At 43.7% G+C, this 20,281-nt stretch overlaps 1 protein-coding gene across 1 annotated transcript in view; it reads right to left on the bottom strand.

The window, feature by feature from the left end:
- Positions 1 to 20,281, bottom strand: part of RSPO3 (R-spondin 3) — an 89,243-nt gene that overhangs the window by 27,063 nt on the left and 41,899 nt on the right. Inside the window, exons 2-4 of the mRNA XM_038396183.2 lie at positions 19,272 to 19,463; positions 13,497 to 13,643; positions 11,004 to 11,201 (exon numbers count right to left, since the gene is read on the bottom strand). Of these exons, the coding sequence (XP_038252111.1) occupies positions 11,004 to 11,201; positions 13,497 to 13,643; positions 19,272 to 19,463 (537 nt within the window). The remainder of the gene's footprint in view (positions 1 to 11,003; positions 11,202 to 13,496; positions 13,644 to 19,271; positions 19,464 to 20,281) is intronic.

Here is a 20,281-nt window from a genome sequence, read left to right as displayed (position 1 = left end):
TTGAACCTGGATTTCCTACTTCCCAGGCAACTCCTGTAACCAGTGGGCTAAAATGTATAAGGCATGCTGTTGCTCCTCCTCCTCCAGCTGAGTTCTGAATGGAACCTGATCCTATAGACAGCTGCTGGGTTGGGCCATGTATGTGTCTTAAATGTCTGAATGCCCGTCTTTCTGAACTGCTCTGGGCTTTAGGTGGGACATAGGTGTCCAGATGCTTTGGGTATGTCTGCACTGCAATAAAAGACTCCTAGATGGCCCATGTCAGCTGATTTTGGCTGGCGGGGACCAGGCTGCAGGGCTATAAAATTGCATATAGACGTTCAGGCTAGGGTGACCCCCCGATCCCGAAATGAGTGGGGCAGTCGCGAAATGCAGAGTTCAAGTCCTGGTCTAGGCTGAATGAGTCCGGGACAGCATTTGTCCCTGATTCCCTACGGCACTACACTGCATCTGTCTCTTCCCGGTGGAAGGGTCTGGTTGAGGTGGGCCTTAGCCCCCCCTTTGCCATGCGGCCCTGACCCTTCTCTTCCCTGAGGCCCAGTCCCTGCCCTTGGTCTTCCTCCAAGTCCCCAGCCCCTGCTCCTCCTTCTCCCCCAAGGCCCCACGCCCTGCTCTTCCTCTTCCCCCTGAGGCCCTGCCCTGTGGCCAGGCCACAAGCTGTAGCCGGGCAGTAGTAAGAGCTCCCAGGGAGCCTCAACCACTGTGGGGAGCCCTGGACACTCCACCTGCCCTGGGTGTGCACCACAAGGGGCGGGGACATGGGCCGGGGGCTGCTCTTGAGCACCCTGGTCCCCTTCCAGGGCAGGTTCTGGGGCTACCCACAGCAGCCCAGGCTCCCTGGTCAGCTCTTACCACAGCCCGGCTCTGGCTTCTGGCCTGGCCAGAGGATGGATCCTCAGGGGGAAGAGATGGAGCAGGGGGTGGGGCCTCAGGAAAAGAGGAGTGGCGGAGTGGGGCTCCTGCATGTGTCTTGCTTTTGCCTTTTAAAAAGGTGGTCACCTTCAGATTTTGGCTGAAGCCCGAACTCTGGGACCTCATAAATGGGGAAGGTCTTGGGCCAGTCATGGGTGTTTTATTGCAATGAAGACACCCTTAGAGTGAAGCAGCAGTGTGCATACCCAGAGGCAGAAATTTAGGCATGGAGGGAACCTTTACCCTAAAAATTTAGACCATTTGGGCACCTACCAGGGTTAGGCAAGATTTTTGTGCATCTAAGTGGAACCAAAACAGGGACTTAAACCCCTAAATTAGGATTTAGGCACCTAACTCCTTTTCAGCATTCAACCCCTGGCTTTAAGGGTCAGATTCCATACAACACCTTTCAGGTTTGGCAGGTGACAGGTGAATTTGTGCTAGCTTTGCCCCTCTGAGATTCTGGGCAGGTCCAGGGGCCAGTGCAGCTCCAGTTGTAAGCGCCAGCCACTGCTCTAACTTACACCAGCTTCACTCAGCCATCTGAAGGCTGCTCTGCAGTCTTGAATAGCCAGAACACACAGTACTCAGGCCAGTCCTCCCCTGCCTAACTTTGTATGCGCCTGGGGCTGTTAGGGGGGGTGACCTAATGCAGTCTACACTAGCTCTCTGCTTGAGGAAACCGCAGGAAGCCATTTAAACTGGTTTTGCAATCCCTGAGCATCTGTAAAAGGGACACAGAACTGGACCCTTAGTCTCAGCAATGCTACTAATGAAGGACAGAAATGTGTTAAAGTTAAAGAGTCAAAACCCCAGCCAGGAAAGGAAACAAAGGACTCTCTTGGCAGAAACAAACAGAAAATAAACAATCAAACTCTTCACAAGACAGATTCCTCAATTATAGTAGCTTGGACACACAAGAGGCCAAAGCTATGACCCAGTGGCATATACACAATGTAAACACAAGGATGCAGTAATTAGCTTCATGTTAATTTTGAAGCTTCAGAAGCCTGGTGACTAATCATGCAGCAAGGTCATTAACCATAGCCATACTGGTTTCTTTCACACAGAATGCACTCCTTTACTGTTGCATTAGAGAAATGTATTACTGTGATGTCTCAGCTTTGAGCATTTTGGTCCTTGTTTTAAATGTCACTAGCCTATATATGTTTGGGGGACAATGGAAGGGTTTAACATTATCTGGGATTGGACTATCACACCTTCCCATGTACCTCTGGGTAAAACTTTGTAAGTAAAAAAGTAACCTTGCTGAGCAATCAGTACCAATCATGGCCAGAATTCCTGGACTGTTCTTTTTTTAGATTAGGAGCAGTTATTAAAACATAGTACATTTGAGAATTATGGGTCTGACCCAGAACCCACTGACATCAATGAAAAGCCTCCCATTGACTTTAATAGACTTTGGATCAAGCCTTTCATTTTTAATGTGTGGAATAGACAGGGATAGCCAACCTATTTACTTTCCCATTCCTCATGGGTAAGGCTAGTTTTAGTCAGGGGTATTTTTAGTAAAAGTCATGGGCAATAAACAAAAATTCATGGCCCATGAGTTGTCCATGACTTATACTAAAAATGCCTGTGATTAAATCATGGGGGAGCAGTGTTGATGGAGGGACATAGGGGGCTGCTGCTGGGGGGGGGGTGGTGCCTGGGGCCAAAAGCACCAGCTGTTGGGGGCTGCAGACCATCACTGCTCCAATCGGCTGCCCGGGGACCACTGCCAGGGCTGCCAGAGCAGTGGCTAGTGTGGCTGTTCCGGGGGCCACCTGAGCAGCTGGCCCTAAAGCCAGATGCTTGGGAGGTCCTGGAGTCAGCCACACTGGCCCCTGCAGAAGTCACGGAAAGTCACAGAATCTGTGAGACTTTCACAACCTCCGTGACAGACATGGAGCCCTACTCATGGGTTGCTTCCACTTTGGACTAAGCAGGTGTTCCTCCACTGCAGGATGTCCATTACAATAACAAATACAATAGCACTAATACATAATAGTCCTGCCTGACTAATCTAATTGCCTTCTATGACGAGATAACTGGCTCTGTGGATGAGGGGAAAGCAGTGGACGTGTTGTTCCTTGACTTTAGCAAAGCTTTTAACACCGTCTCTTACAGTATTCTTGCCAGCAAGTTAAAGAAGTATGGGCTGGATGAATGGACTATCAGGTGGATAGAAAGTTGGCTAGATTGTTCAGCTCAACAGGTAGTGATCAATAGCTCCATGTCTAGTTGGCAGCCAGTATCAAGTGGAGTGCCCCAAGGGTTGATCCTCGGGCCGGTTTTGTTCACTATCTTCATAAATGATCTGGAGGATGGTGTGGATTGCACCCTCAGCAGTTTGCAGATGACACTAAAGTGGGAGGAGAGGTAGATACGCAGAAGGGTAGGGATAGGATACAGAGGGACCTAGACAAATTAGAGGATTGGGCCAAAAGAAATCTGATGAGGTTCAACAAGGACAAGTGCCAAGTCCTGCACTTAGGATGGAAGAATCCCATGCACCGCAACAGACTAGGGACTGAATGACTAGGCAGCAGTTCTGCAGAAAAGGACCTAGGGGTTACAGTGGACGAGAAGCTGGATACGAGTCATCAATGTGCCGTTGTTGCCAAGAAGGCCAATGGCATTTGGGATGTATAAGTAGGGGCATTGCCAGCAGATCAAGGGACGTGATCGTTCCCCTCTATTTGACATTGGTGAGGCCTCATCTGGAGTACTATGTCCAGTTTCGGGCCCCACACTACAAGAAGGATGTGGAAAAATTGGAAAACGTCCAGCGGGGGGCATCAAAAATGATTAGGGGACTGGAACACATGACTTATGAGGAGAGGCTGAGGGAACTGGGATTGTTTAGTCTGTGGAAGAGAAGAATGAGGGGGGATTTGATAGTTGCTTTCAACTACCTGAAAGTGGGTTCCAAAGAGGATGGATCTAGACTGTTCTCAGTGGTAACAGATGACAGAACAAGGAGTAATGGTCTCAAGTTGCAGTGAGGGAGGTTTAGGTTGGATATTAGGAAAAACTTTTTCACTAGGAGGGTGGTGAAGCACTGGAATGGGTTACCTAGGGAGGTGGTGGAATCTCCTTCCTTAGAAGTTTTTAAGGCCTGGCTTGACAAAGCCCTGTTTGGGATGATTTAGTTGGGGATTGGTCCTGCTTTGAGCAGGGGGTTGGACTTGATGATCTCCTGAGGTCCCTTCCAACCCTGATATTCTATGATTCTATGATAATACTGTTTTGTTAAGACTTAAGGAGAACATAAGCTACTATTTCATTCCTTCTCCTGTCAATTTTCATTGGGCTGCTTGTGCCTCTCCTGAAAGAGGCTACAGTATTGCCAGGGAGGCCAGCCTCACACTTTAGGCAACACTGGCCTAGATACTAGCAGTAGGGTTCGTTACTAGCCAGGTGCTCTTGCTAATCCTACAGAAACACCCAGGCAGAAAGTCCAATATACCCATTTTATAGATTTAACTTCTCAAACAGCAAACCTCCCCTTAAAACATATTTGTATGTTTCTTTATTTTGCATTAATAAGAAAGAAGATTATGTGCAATCAGTGCAATCTGGGATATTCTGTTGACATTAAGGTCCAAAATTTCAACATCCTGTTCCACAAGTGAGGCCCTCACAATGCACACTCAATCATTATGCAGGCCCAACATTGCATTTGTACGTGCAAACTGACACTGATGGGATCAAATGACTGTGGGGGACTCCTGTTGACCTCAATAGATTTTGCATCAGGCCCCTCAACAGTGCTCCCTTTGGTTACTAAACAATAAGAGTGAATTCCTGGCCCCAATGATGTTAGAGAGTTTGCTATTAACTCCAAGAGAGCTATATTTTCAATACACTATAATTATTTATTTCCTGTTTTGTTTATCTTTTGTTACAAACTTCATGTGATTTTTCTGTCAGATCTGCTTGGAACAATTTAATTGAATGCTAATGAAAGCCAGGCTTATAAACAAAAGAAAGTGATCAGAGATCAGCTACACAACTTTTTCTTCAAGAGAAATACTAAATGAGCAGCTTACTTTACTTAGCAGCCCTTTGTGTTCCACTGATGTGTGTGACTCTGTGGCGTGTGAGTGAGTGTAAGGAAGGGGAATTTATCACTTAATATTTTAAGCCTGTTGGTATTATGTTACATTGTCTTCAGCTAAAGTAACAGCTACTCTAACCTTGATGAATGGCTTTGGGAATTTTAGCTGAGTAGTGTTTTTGGAAATCTAATGAAAGGCTGATAGGACTCTAACTATATCTATGAGAGCCAACTGCATATTTATCAGATCCGGTCTGGAAATATGTCGGACACACACACACACACACACACTAATTAGGGATGAATGAATTAGTTTAATGAAACAACAGAACTGTCCTGAATCTTGGCCTTCCCGGTTATTCAAACCCAACTTGAACCTTTAGATTCAGATATATGAAATGGAGAATAGGAACATTTTTCATCTATCTAGCTCCATCAATTTATTTCAATTTATTTCAATATAATCCCTTCTTCATTAAAATTGCTCCTGTCCAAATCCTTCTCTTTTCCCCCTTATTCCTTTGTCTCCTGCATTCTTCACCTAGAGATCACTCCCTGCCCAAAGAGATTGCTTCCTCCCCACTTCTAGGATGCATTGAAGAATCACAAAGCACCCAGTTGGTTTTCTTTAGCAGAGTAACTATCAAACCCCCTGGGCTAATCTGCTTCCAGAGAGCGCTCTCTCTTCTGCCTGTTCAAAAGCAATTCTCAGCACAGTCATACCATGCTTCCAGGCTGCCCTGAGTTGATGATCACTAAACTGCAGTTCGAAATAATTGATCCCATCTGCTGTTGTCTATTAGTTTATACTTAGATTGTAAGCATGTTGGAGCAAGGACTGTCTTTTTTTTCCTCCTTTGTTTTTACAGAAGCGAGCACAACGGGTTCCTGGTTCATGACTGGGGCTCCTAGCCACTACAGTAATACAAATAAATAATAATAATTAATACAACAATTAATGTTCCACAACAAATACCTGTATTTGATCCATTTAGCCTGTATATTTTCTTGGATAATAAACACTGTTTCCCATGACATATTCTTTATTCATAATTATTTGTGACTTTTAATATTTTAATCTTGGCAGATTGATGATGAAATGTTCTTTGATAGCACTCAATAGTAGTGAGGCCAAGTGTATTGTTTAGTTGTGACTGGTCAGATAAGTCACATGGTATAGGTTTTCTACATTTGGATGAGTAGTTCTGGCAGAAATACTCATGAATGAAAACTTAAAATTTATTTCCCACAAATATTTGTGCATGCAACTTTGACGTTTGGTTTCCTGCCAGTAAAAGCCAATCTCATGTACCTTTGCAGAACCACAAAAAAGGTCACGAGTATGGCCAAAAGCACATTTATGAAAAAAATGTAAGGAAATCTTTCTGGATAATATGCAGTATTTGCTCAATTCTACCCATGGTGCTTTTTCCATTGTGTCCCATAATGCATTTTGCACCTCTGGAAATCACAGCAGTACTTGGTATCATCATCTGTCTCGTGGCAGTGATCATAGCAAACTAGTGTACCAGTTGACTCTCATGCAGTGGGATTTTCATTGAAAAATCAAAATCAAAGAAGGATCTCAACATTGGCAGGGAAAAGAAGCAACTCATTAAACTGGAGGGTGCTTGTGTCTTGGAGAATGGATTAGAAGACAGAAAACACAGATGAGGGAGAGAAAGGAAAGGGATCAGTTGGGAAGCAGGATGAGTTGCTGGGCAAAGGATCAAGTATATTGCAGACTGGATGAATTTGGGCATCATAGCTTGGAATGGGTAAAAAAAATACCAAAACAAACCCTTGGAAGGTTTGGGTGAGGATGGAAGTGTTAGAGTGTCCTACTTGGGACACAAGAGCATAGAAATTGCTATGTTGGATGAGACCAGTGGTCCATCTAGTTTAATGTGGGCAGCGGTAGCCTGATAAATCAATACTGGGATAACTATTTATGGTTTGATTCACCTAATTATCCCAGTTTGCTTACATCCCGCCTCAGAACCTAGCACCTTCTCCAATGAAGACCTCTCATTCTACATCAATGAGAAGAAAACAGAAGCAGAATTACAACCCATCTTGACAGACCAAAGAACACAATAGCCAAATGAAAGAAAATAATCTCTCCATGCGCTTTATCTGAATCTGCCTACTCACCATGGGCAAATGCCTATGAGAGATACCAGCAATTTAGCTGACTAACACCCTGTCTCTAATCTCACCTTCCTGAGCCAAGTCACAGAGACAATTGTGGCAAACAAACTCATCATCACTTGTCCTTTGCCAATGCTCTAAATCCCTAACAGTCAGGATACAGACTTAGATTCAGCATGGAAACAGCACTTGCTGCACTAGCTAATGATCTGCTTATGACCATGGAGGAATGACTAACATCAGAGCTGATACTACTAGATCTGTCAGTGGCCTTTAACATAATAGATATAAAAACATATGCATTGCAAAATAGCTTTCTGTGTTACTTAAGTGTGGTTTTCATTTTTTCTTAACAGTGAACCCAGTTTTGCTTGTTTTCCCTTTGCTTTTCTAGAACTTTCTTTCCCCCTGCTTCCTACTGTGTAGCTTGCTGAATGAATTTAGCCTGTGGAGCTCTCGTATATTTGAGGTGTCACTCAAGAAGAAACAAAACTTTCTTTTTGTGGAAGAGGGGGAAGTCAGAGTGAGGAGACAGACGTGGCCTGGAGATTAAGGTGAAAAGCTTCATTTCCCTTTTTCCAGTAGAAAAGTAAGTATAGACTTTTAGCCTTAAGTCTCAGTTTCCTGGCTTGTGTCACCATAATCCCGTCCTTAATGTTATTTTAACCTAGTTGGCTTTTTGTGTGAATTTCCTTGGTTTTATTAAATATTTTCTTTTTAAAAAATCCATCTCCTTTACGGACGTGTATGAAAGCGGAAAGGACAGAGAATCATGGCTACTGTTACAGGGGTATGCTGTAGTTGTGGATTTAAAAACTTTCGAAAGAGCAAAGGGCTCCATTTTGCCTTCAGAAATACACATGCAAAGAAATCCCACTGGGAAAGATGCTATTGTAATTTATACTTCATCCAACCACACACTGGTTTCAAAGGGGTTGAGCATTAGGTGTAAAACAGGGCATACTATACTGGGTGTATACTATACCATACTGGGTGTAAAACAGGTCCATTACTTGCTCAAAAGAAACAACCTTATGCACTTTGCAAAAATAGATTTATTACCTTAAAGGACTTTTTGTGGCATACAATATTTTGCAAATATGGTTTGGCACAAGTCCCATAAAGCACAAAGTAAGAATTGACAGTAAAATATGTGAGGAGTTTCTTTTAAAGTACTAACTACACATTAACAGCAGACATTTTTCAAAGTGAAATGTCTTGACCAATATGAAGATGCTGCCAAAATACCATATGCATGCACAACATCATCATCATCACCCAAGAAAAATGTTATTTACAGTTCCAGCATTAATGTTCAGTCCTGTGTTATTTGCTCAGGTTTTGGCAGCAAAAAACAAAACAATTTCCCTGTCCCTCCTCACAAAAAAACCCCCAAAACCAAAAAACTGGTTACTGACCCTTAATTACTGAGGGTTGGCTAGATTGTCTCTCGAGCTGTGCAATTGCGTAGTAGCATTCAGAGGAAGTAAGGACCTATTTGTCTCTGAACGCAAGTCAACTGCATGCTGCGGAACAGCTGAGGAGTGGGGGCGGGTCCAAGGGCTGAGCACCTCTCGGAGTTAGCGTCTGCACTGCTGCGAGAGAAGCAGGATTGACCCACCCGAGACAGCGGAGCTGCATGTAGAATTCACACTGGGCTTTCAGATGCACCCGCAGGGGCAGGTTGGCAGGGGCTGCTTTGCTCTGGCTTCTCCTGTGCTTTCCTCTGCTGCTGATTTTCATGGTTCCAGGCAGTCCAAGAGTCATGGCCGGGGCCACTGGCCCCACTAATCAACTTCACACTGTGGAACAGCTGTGATGTGGGGGCAGGTCCTGGGGCTGAGTGTGGAGTTGATCAGCAGGGCCGGCAGCCCCGGCCATGACTCGTGGACCGCCTGGAGCTGTGAAACAGAGAAAAGCACGGGAGGACCCGGCCGGCACGTCTGAAAACACAATGTGAATTCTGCATGCAGCCCTGCTGTTTCGGGCGGGCCAATCCTGCTCCTCTTGCAGCAGTGCAGATGCTAGCTCCAAGAGGCGCTCAGCCCCAGGACCCGCCCCCACTCCACAGCTGTTCCGCGGCACGCAGTTGACTCGCGAATCCCCTGGAGTGCCCTTGTGGACCCATTTGCGAATTGCTGGTATATAGGAATAAATGGATGCTCTGCTCTTTCTGTTCGCTATCGCCAGAGAAGATGGGTAGGATGTGGATAGGGAATGGATGGAGCCTTGTCTCCACCACCTTCAGTACACTGCCCAACAAAGCTAAGCTAGTAAGGGGTGGGGGAAAGTACAATCTACTGCTCCCATAGGCCAGCCCTGATCACTACCTCCCACAGCAAGGAGGATGCAGAAAGGGAATTGTAGCTCCCTGAGTCATCATTTCTTCTCTGTGATGCTCCTGCATGGGGCAGGAACACCCAATCCTTTATTGTTGCCTGTGGCCTTATGATACAATCCAGCCCTAAGAATATTAATAGTAGCAAAAAGTTTGTCCATTTCTATGCGTAACTTGCAGCAAACCATTGGTAACTGATAACCTACACAGGATTCTGGGAATGTCACTCTGAAGCCTAGAATGTCTGTAGAGTTAATGTGAAGTGATGAAAGCAGCTAAAAGAATGGCTGAGAGCTCTTTGTTCAGAATATCACCAGGTTAATTCGTCACTGGATTTCAGAGTCTGTTACCATCCAATTTTAAAGCTCTCAGCCATTTGATTTTACAAATTACACCCGTGAGGTGTACAGCTACAGTAAGCATGTGTATGTCATACCAAGAGTCCTAGCGCATTGTGATAGCAGAGGTAATTCAGCCAATCACTACCCTTTCTCTACAGCTTATTTGCATGCAACAAGTTCATTGGTTATATGCGGGAAACTGCCCAGTTGGTGGAGTACCCATGTGACCAACCGGCACCTGCGCAACTCACTGCAAATCTCCCAGCGCGTGCACATGCACATATGAACATGCACACACACACACACATACACTAACTGGCTCCCCAGACACAAATCAACCACATAACCAGCGCACACAATCACCCCAAATATCACTCTGAAGCTCATGTCTGTTGAGTTAGTGTAAAGCGATGGAAACAGCTACAAGCCTGGTGAGGGCTCTTCTTGTTCAGAAAATCACCAGGTTCAATCTTCCATGGGCTTTGCAGTCTGTTAATGTCCAATTTTTCATTTTGCAGCCATTTGGGGCTTTTTTTACACACATGACTACAAATTATACCTGCGGGACAGCACAGGTTTTCATCTACTAGTTAAATACTAATTTGGACCCAAAGCATGGCCCATCTTGTGTGTCCAGGCAGAAAGCGAGGGGTGTAAGGCCCTTTCTTACTCCCAGTGCTCTACCCATACCATGAGTAACAGTGCAGGAGGAGGAGCAGCCTCCGTGGAGCTGTAACCCTTTCTTCGCATGTGATTGAGGAGTGGGCAGGAAGAAGCAGGAACTGGGAGGAGCCAGTGGGTTCCATCCCATCCCGTGTGACAGCCAGAGTAGCTGTGGGAAGAATGCTGTGCCAGGTATATGGGTTGGTATGGGGCTAACATTTTTGGCCTCAGCTTATTTAGCTATATGGTTTCCTCTAACTACACACCTAGGTCTTGCACTAATGCCAATGGTTGTTCTGCCTGCAGAACCCACTGAGAGGAGATACTTCTAGAGTTTGATCAGGCAGATTTTGTAAGGGGTCGGTGCAGTTTTTACTCTGTGCAAGGACACGATTCCACATCTCCTCACTCAGGCCAAACACACACTAATGCCAGCGGGCGTTTTGGTGGCTTAAGAAATGCAGGCCCAGGAGTTCAGAGGTGAATTATTAAACAAACCCAATGCCAATCTCATACGATGATGATAACATGGTACCTTTTCCTTCCTTCTGACATCTCTTTCTTTGTACAATACATTTTCTGTTTTCACTTGTAGCTGGGCACGGATTGCCCTGTGCTGAAGGATGCTGTACAATTTCTCTGACTCTTGTTTCATTTCCTCTCTTGAAGCCACATGTTTTTCCTTTCTTTGTGCAGGAGCTCCATGGACTCCACTCACTAGCTTCACAATGTACTGTAACAAACATATGACATGCTGAGCCGGACCGGAAGCTTTAGGAGCACACAATGCATAGATATTCAATTTATTATGCACCAACCAAAATGTAAGAAAAATGAATTCATCTTCAAACTAAAAAGCAGGCTGGCCTTGAGTAAATAAATCTTCTTTCTAAGGCTAGTCTCAGATCAGAAATGGGGCAGATAGTGCTCTCAATTTCACCTGTCCAAATTGGGAGTAACTCTGTTTACCTAAATGGAGTTACTCTGGAGCTACAGAGGTATAACTAAGAGGAGAATTTGGCCTGTCCAGGATGTACTCAACTGTAAAATAATGCTAATCAATTATGTACAAGTAGAAATATTTCACACTAGCTGCATTGCTTTTGCCAGTTACATTCCAAAAAACAATTGGTTTTGGCAAAAATGAGACATTGGGCCTGATTCTGATCACACACTGCTTTTTAATCAGTCCCATGCTGTTCACTGTCTTGGTATTGAACAACTTCATCAAGAGCCATGAAAGGGATGCTATTTGTAACACATACCAGGTAAAGATGGGCAAAATTGGGAGAGATATTGGATTTGGAGAACTTTTTGGTAGGGTTTTGCTTCTGCAAAGCCCAAACCAGGGAGATTTGGATCCAGCTCCCTTATTACTGTAAATTCTTTAGCAAAGAGTGTGCCTTCCTAGACTTGTACATCACCTAGAGCATTTTGTGCGCTTTGGTAATGCTTACGTAGATAATGCTCAGTGTTTAGGAGTGTGCTTTTGAATAATTGTCCTAGTTCAACCCATCTCCTAATTTTTCTTCAGCAGATTAAGTGTAGTATACATTTAATACCACAGACATCCTCTAGCTAGAGGAATACAGCCTGCAACAATAGGAGGAGGATGGATTTAATGACTTAATAGATTTTTTTCCATCTCTGCAATTTATTTCCAAATTTTATAAACCCTGGAAGACAGCTGATCTCAAGCAATCTCCACTTAATTGTTATGTGGCTCATTTTGCGTTTCATATTACATGTGAGGCTCTCCTGTTAATATAATAGGTCTTCACATGCACAGCAAAGGTCTGTTTTTTCTCTGCAGCTTTTAATGACTTTTCCTGGTAAAGACTGACTCATTGTTAAAGCAGCTAGGTCCTAGGCAGCTTGAAACACATACTAAAGAAGCAGAAATGATTCTTCAGGTTTCTTGGATGTGATGGAAGTCCTTGCTTGGAAATCCCACTATGAAAACCATCATCCCCACCTGAGGTAAATATATATTTGGGAAGAGAGCTGCAAAACTATTGTACGTTGTTTTTATTCCTTTCAAACCTGCTCAAGCTTTGCTTCCCTCTCAGAACATGCACACAACTTCCACTGGTTCCGTGAGATTGACATCCACATTCATGGGGGTGAGCAGACTTCCACCAGTGCCAGGCCGTAGCACAGCGCTCTGTGGCTGCACAACATGAGGCAGTACAAGAAGCATAAGGACTGTTCCCCTCTGTGCGCTTTCTGAGTGACAGGATCCATGTTGCCTAGTCCCATGATTTTATCTTGATTTGCAACAATATTTGAAGTTTTAATTAAAGCCCCAGCTCCTGGAGTCACATGATTACATCAGAATCTCAGCTTCCATTACTTTTTAAGTGAGTTTCTACTCCTCACGGCTTTGGACAAAAGCTTTAAAAATGTGACCTGAAGGCACCATAAAGCCTCAGAAACCAGAAAACAAATAAAAACCCCCCAATATCTGTATAAAAATCTCATGATCGAGGGGGGAAGAAAGGGGGCTGACTTGTGATTTTTTAACATTTGAGGTTGGCAATACTGCAAGACACCTGCCCTCCACTCCCAAGCGCCAGTTAGTGGAGCTGGCCCGGTGTGCAAGAGGAAGCATGCTGCATTTCCTGAAGGGGTATAGTACAACCGATATTCACCTGCATGCTGGAGAGTTTAGGGAGGAATCCCTGAGGTAGAATTCCTGAGGTGTTCCATATCATCCCAAACATTGGCCTATGCTTAACTGGCACAAGAGAGTCCCTAATAATTGAAGTTGCTCATCAGAGGGCAATGGATTGTTCTGAAGGGGCCAGGGGCAGATTCAGGAAACATCTTGAAGATATGGCACTGGAGAACACTTCTTGTGACTGAACCTTTCTTAAAAATAATTCAGATGCAGCGTTGGGTTTCCTGTTCCTAACTCTGAACCTATTCCTGCAAGTCCTCCCCTTGTGCGAACTCCCTGTGTGGTCAATAGGAGTTCCATACTTACAGAGCTTGAAGGATTGGGCCTTAGGCTAGAGACTCTACTTACCAATACTGGTGCACTCCATCGTGTGATTGTTGGGTTCCAGCCCCTCAGGGCAGTTTTCAAGGCACTTTCCGTTGTGTAAGTAAAACCCACTTTTACACTTTGTGCAGAAATTTTTGGTGAAGCAGGTATCACAGTCAGCTTTACATTCTGTAATACAAAACAGGAAGAATTATAACCTGTGTCACTTTCACTCACCCCAGTTAGACACAAAGTCCCTGATTTGCACGTATGCCGAGGTTTAGGTTTACGCTTTATGCCACTCTGGCAATGTACAAGGGCCTTCCAGTGAGAGTACATTTTATTTATATCTATGTGAAGTTCCCTTTATACTGTGGGAAATGAGAATTCGGCCAACAAGGCTGCATTCAAAACTGCCTTGCACTTTGGGTAGTCATTGAGAACTGGGCAAGGTTGGTGCACAATGCCACCAGATCAGAACTGTAAGATGACATCCACATTGCACTCGCATCGCACAGGGATAAACGACTAGCTAAAATGCAAGGCAGTGGAGAATCAGGTCCATCAAGTATATCTCCATTCATTCAGGAAGAGTTAAAAACATATTTCAGAATTCTTTATCTTTTCATATTGATTGATTTCTGCTCCATTACTTTTTGTTGCAGTCCCACAGCATTTTCCATAATTACTATGTTTATATCATTCATGCAGGACAGAAGCTAGCTACCAGACATGGATTTTTAACAATATGATAAAACCTGTATATGTATATATACACACGCACACACACACACACACTATTGTGCAAGTGATATACAAAGGACATGGTTACATTTACTCTAGATTTAGAGTAGCAGCCGTGTTAGTCTGTATCTGCAAAAAGAACAGAAGTACTTGTGGCACCGTAAAGACTAACAAATTTAATAGAGCATAAGCTTTCGTGGGCTGCAGCTCACTTCATCAGATACGTAGAATGGAACATATAGTAAGAAGATTTTTTATATATTACACACACACACATACAGAGAGAGAGAGAGAGAGAGAGAGAGAAGGTGGAATCATAGAATCATAGAATACCAGGGTTGGAAGGGACCTTAGGAGGTCATCTAGTCCAACCCCCCGCACAAAGCGGGACCAATCCCCAATTTTTGCCCCATCCCAAATGACCCCCTCAAGGATTGCACTCACAACTCCGGGGTTTAGCAGGCTAACGCTCAAACCACTGAGCTATCCCTCCCCCTAAGTTGCCATACAAACTGTAAAAGGCTAATTAAGATGAGCTATTATCAACAGGAGAAAAAAAGACAAACCCTTTTGTAGTGATAATCAAAATGGCCCATTTAGACAGTTGACAAGAAGATGTGAGGATAGTTAACATAGGGAAATAGATTCAATATGTGTAATGACCCAGCCACTCCCAGTCTCTATGTAATGGTATCTAGTTTGCTGAGCTTGAATTAATATGCAGTTTCTCGTTGGAATCTGTTTTTGAAGCTTTTCTGTTGCAAAATTGCCACCCTTAAATCTTTTACTGAGTGGCCAGAGAGGTTGAAGTGTTATCCTACTGGATTTTGAATGTTATGATTCCTGATGTCAGATTTGTGTCATTTATTCTTTTGTGTAGAGACTGTCCGGTTTGGCCAATATAATGGCAGAGGGGCATTGCTGGCACATGATGGCATATATCACATTGGTAGATGTGCAGGTGAACGAACCCCTGATAGCGTGGGTAATGTGATGGTGTCACTTGAATAAATATGTGGACAGAGTTGGCATCGGGCTTTGTTGCAAGGATAGGTTCCTGGGTTAGTGTTTTTGGTGTTTGGTTGCTGGTGAGTATTTGCTTCAGGTTGGGGAGCTGTCTGTAAGCAAGGACTGGTCTGTCTCACAAGATCTGTGAGAATGAGGGATTATTTTTCAGGATAGGTTGTAAATCTTTGATGATGCGCTGGAGAGGTTTTAGTTGGGGGCTGAAGGTGACAGCTAGTGGCGTTTTGTTATTTTCTTTGTTGGGCCTGTCCTGTAGTAGGTGACTTCTGGGTACCCTTCTGGCTCTGTCAATCTGTTTTTTCACTTCAGCAGGTGGGTATTGTACTTTTAAAAATGCTTGATAGAGATCTTGTAGGTGTTCATCTCTGTCTCAGGGATTGGAGCAAATGCGGTTGTATCTTAGAGCTTGGCTGTAGACAATGGATCGTGTGGTGTGCCCTGGATGAATGTATCTATCTATATGTTCCATTCTATGCATCCGATGAAGTGAGCTGTAGCCCACGAAAGCTTATGCTCTAATAAATTTGTTAGTCTCCAAGGTGCCACAAGTACTCCTGTTCTATTTACTCTAGAGATACTGTTAGAAAAAAGTGCAGTCATCTGAAGTTATTTAGTGGCTCGGAGGTTATATAAATATAGGATTATATTTCAGCATCCATTCGTCAAGAAGTAAGGAGAATTACTTAGCTATAATTCCTGTTGTTTTATTTAGTCACCTAGGTGGATAGTAAATAAAGAAAAGGAGGACTTGTGGCACCATAGAGACTAACAAATTTATTTGAGCATGAGCTTTTGTGAGCTACAGCTCACTTCATCAGATGCATTCAGTGGAAAATACAGTGGGGAGATTTATATACACAGAGAACATGAAACAATGGGTGTTACCATACACATTGTAACAAGAGCGATCAGGTAAGGTGAGCTTTTACCAGCAGGAGAGCGGGGGGGAAAAACCTTTTGTAGTGATAATCAAGGTGGGCCATTTCCAGCACTTGACAAGAACGTCTAAGGAACAGCAGGGGGAGGAATAAACATGGGGAAATAGTTTTACTTTGTGTAATGACCCATCCACTCCCAGTCTTTATTCAAGCCTAATTTAATTGTATCCAGTTTGCAAATTAATTCCAATTCAACAGTCTCTTGTTGGAGTCTGTATTTGAAGTTTTTTTGTTGAAGTATAGCCACTTTTAGGTCTATAATCGAGTGACCAGAGAGATTGAAGTGTTCTCTGACTGGTTTTTGAATGTTATAATTCTTGACATCTGATTTGTGTCCATTTATTCTTTTACATTGAGACTGTCCATGGCAGAATGTACATGGCAGAGGGGCATTGGTGGCACATGATGGCATATATCACACTGGTAGATGTGCAGGTGAACGAGCCTCTGATAGTGTGGCTGATGTGATTAGGCCCTATGATGGTGTCCCCTGAATAGATATGTGGACACAGTTGGCGACGGGCTTTGATTCAAGGATAGTTTCCTGGGTTAGTGCTTCTGTTGTGTGGTGTGTGGTTGCTGGTGAGTATTTGCTTCAGGTTGGGGGGCTGTCTGTAAGCAAGGACTGGCCTGTCTCCCAAGATCTGTGAGAGTGATGGGTCATCCTTCAGGATAGGTTGTAGATCCTTGATGATGCGTTGGAGAGGTTTTAGTTGGGAGCTGAAGATGATGGCTAGTGGCATTCTGTTATTTTCTTTGTTGGGCCTGTCCTGTAGTAGGTAACTTCCGGATACTCTTCTGGCTCTGTCAATCTGTTTCTTCACTTCGGCAGGTGAGTACTGTAGTTGTAAGAATGCTAGATAGAGATCTTGTAGGTGTTTGTCTCTGTCTGAGGGGTTGGAGCAAATGTGGTTGTATCGTAGAGCTTGGCTGTAGACAATGGATCGTGTGGTGTGGTCTGAATGAAAGCTGGAGGCATGTAGGTAGGCATAGCGGTCAGTAGGTTTCCGGTATAGGGTGGTGTTTATGTGACCATCACTTATTAGCACTGTAGTGTCCAGGAAGTGGATCTCTTGTGTGGACTGGTCCAGGCTGAGGTTGATGGTGGGATGGAAATTGTTGAAATCATGGTGGAATTCCTCAAGAGCTTCTTTTCCAGGGGTCCAGATGATGAAGATGTCATCAATGTAGTGCAAGTAGAGTAGGGGCATTAGGGGACGAGAGCTGAGGAAGTGTTGTTCTAAGTCAGCCGTAAAAATGTTGGCATACTGTGGGGCCATGCAGGTACCCATCGCAGTGCCTCTGATTTGAAGGTATACATTGTTCCCAAATGTGAAATAGTTATGGGTGAGGACAAAGTCACAAAGTTCAGCCACCAGGTTAGCCGTGACATTATCGGGGATACTGTTCCTGACGGCTTGTAGTCCATCTTTGTCTGGAATGTTGGTGTAGAGGGCTTCTACATCAATAATGGCTAGGATGGTGTTTTCAGGAAGATCACCGATGGATTGTAGTTTCCGCAGGAAGTCAGTGGTGTCTCAAAGATAGCTGGGAGTGCTGGTAGCGTAAGGCCTGAGGAGGAAGTATACATAGCCAGACAATCCTGCTGTCAGGGTGCCAATGACTGATATGATGGGGCGTCCAGGATTTCCAGGTTTATGGATCTTGGGTAACAGATAGAATATCCCTGGTCGAGGTTCCAGTGGTGTGTTTATGCAGATTTGTTCTTGTGCTTTTTCAGGGAATCTCTTGAGCAAATGCTGTAGCTTCTTTTGGTAACCCTCAGTGGGATCAGAGGGTAATGGCTTGTAGAAAGTGGAGTTGGAGAGATACCTAGCAGCCTCTTATTCATATTACGACCTATTCATGATGATGACAGCACCTCCTTTGTCAGTCTTTTTGATTACGATGTCAGAGTTGTTTCTGAGGCTGTGGATGGCATTGTGTTCTGCACAGCTGAGGTTATGGGGCAAGTGATGCTACTTTTCCACAATTTCAGCCTGTGCATGTCGGCAGAAGCACTCTATGTAGAAGTCCAGTCTGTTGTTTCGACCTTCAGGAGGAGTCCATCCAGAATCCTTCTTTTTGTAGTCTTGGTAGGATGGTCTCTGTGGATTAGTATGTTGTTCAGAAGTGTGTTGGAAATATTCCTTGAGTCGGAGACATCGAAAATAGGATTCTAGGTCACCACAGAACTGTATCATGTTCGTGGGGGTGGAGGGACAGAAGAAGAGGTCCCGAGATAGGACAGATTCTTCTGCTGGGCTAAGAGTATAGTTGGATAGATTAACAATATTGCTGGGTGGATTAAGGGAACCACTGTTGTGGCCCCTTGTGGCATGTAGTAGTTTAGTTGGTCAAAAAAGAGTTTTTCTCTGGGTTTTTGTTTCAAATTTCAAAATGTCAAATTTTGTCAAAATTCAAAAAGTATTGATGGGTAGGAGGAAGGAAGAGATGCAAGTTAAGCATCTAACCCCACTAAAAGTAAATGACAGTTCAGCATCTCCCCACAGATGGGCAGATGACCAGAATATAGTAACACACTCAAACTGCAAAAACACCATTGTGGTTATGCTGTGCATAGTGTATAGTTACAGAGAGTTAAATGCAAAGAAGCTCTGGAAACCTCACTGTGGGGTAGTATTCCTCAGTATCAATCTCTATCTCACAGGGGAACAGAGGGCGGGCTGGGGGATTGAAAAGAGCATTGCCAATAAGTTTATAAACAGCATGGACCTTGTGGTCACAGGTTCCACTCTGTGCAGTTGCAGTGGCCCATGTCTGCTGCTACAGCCATTGAGCTGTAGCTGTGGCACTGGTGGACTATACTGGTATCCTCTGAATGAAGATGCAGGAGAGGAGTCCATCCCCAGTGCCTGGATAGGTCATCCATACAAAAATGTTTTACTTAAGCTTTGCCCAGGTAATGTGAATTTCAGTGTAAACCTCCACTCAGGTGAATATTAATTGTACCAGAATAAAAAGGCTGAACAAACTAAAGAATCTAATATTTAACTTCCTTGATTCACAGGGATACACAATATGAGGTTTAGTCTCATATCAGAAATAGAAAATATATAGGTACAGCGTTGCTTTCCCCAGCACTTACTTGTACACTTATTTATTTCTGGATACCGCGTTCCAAAGTATCCACTTGGACATGAAGAAAGACATACTCCGATCTGTTTCATGCCAATCCTCTCCAGAACAAAAAAGAGTCTGGGTCTGCATGACAAGCATCCATTGTAGTCGGAACATGTGGCACACCCTCCTTGACAACCCTGGCTCACATTGGGATGCACTGAAAAGACAAGTTATTTTAAAAAGGAGAAAAGACATTAGACAAGCCAGTGGCATGATGTACTCTGAGTGCTGTGTTAAAATCTTATGTGACAGCCTTCAAGGGCTGGTTCATTTTTGCTTCCATCTCTTATGACCTGACGTTTTGTTTCAATTATATTCTTAGTTGCCTTCATACACATTAAAATGGGAAGCTCAGATGATATGTTCCTACGTTGCAAGAATAACTAATAATAACTTACATTTGAAATTGATTGTGGTACAGCAGCACCTTGGGGAATAATCAGTATTTTCCCTCAGTAGCAATGGCTTTACTGACAGTGCTTGTGTAGGCCTTGTATGTAGGACAGCAGAGCAAAAATAAATAGATTGTGCATTAATTTACTTGTGCTTTTTATTTCATAGTTAGATGACAAAAAAAACCCTACTCTAGTCTGTAATTTCCTTTATTGTTTAAGAATCTTTTTGAATAGAATTCTGCTGTGCGGTAATGTGGCGGTTTTAGATCTGATGCAAAATTGCCTTGGTAAGAAGATACAAAGAACCATCCTGCTCACTTTCATTTTTTCCCTGGAATGTTCACTCTGGCACGTTTAATCTCTAGCAATTACAACCTGATGTTTGGACTTAACTGTGACATTTAGACTACCCCTATCCCAGCATGGAACAGAGGTAGGAGTAATACTCCACTTTCAATTGTATCATTCTATTTCTTCAGAGAGAAAAAACTGTATTGCCTCTTATTATAGAGACATACACTTATTTACTCTGCTTAAAAATAGTTGGTTCTTGTGGTACTTACATGCATGTTGTTTTTAA

The sequence above is a fragment of the Dermochelys coriacea genome, chromosome 3 (assembly GCF_009764565.3).
Source record: "Dermochelys coriacea isolate rDerCor1 chromosome 3, rDerCor1.pri.v4, whole genome shotgun sequence".
Lineage (NCBI taxonomy): Eukaryota > Metazoa > Chordata > Testudines > Dermochelyidae > Dermochelys > Dermochelys coriacea.
The sequence above is the reverse complement of the archived record's forward strand: the minus strand, read 5'-3'. Positions and strand labels throughout refer to the sequence as shown.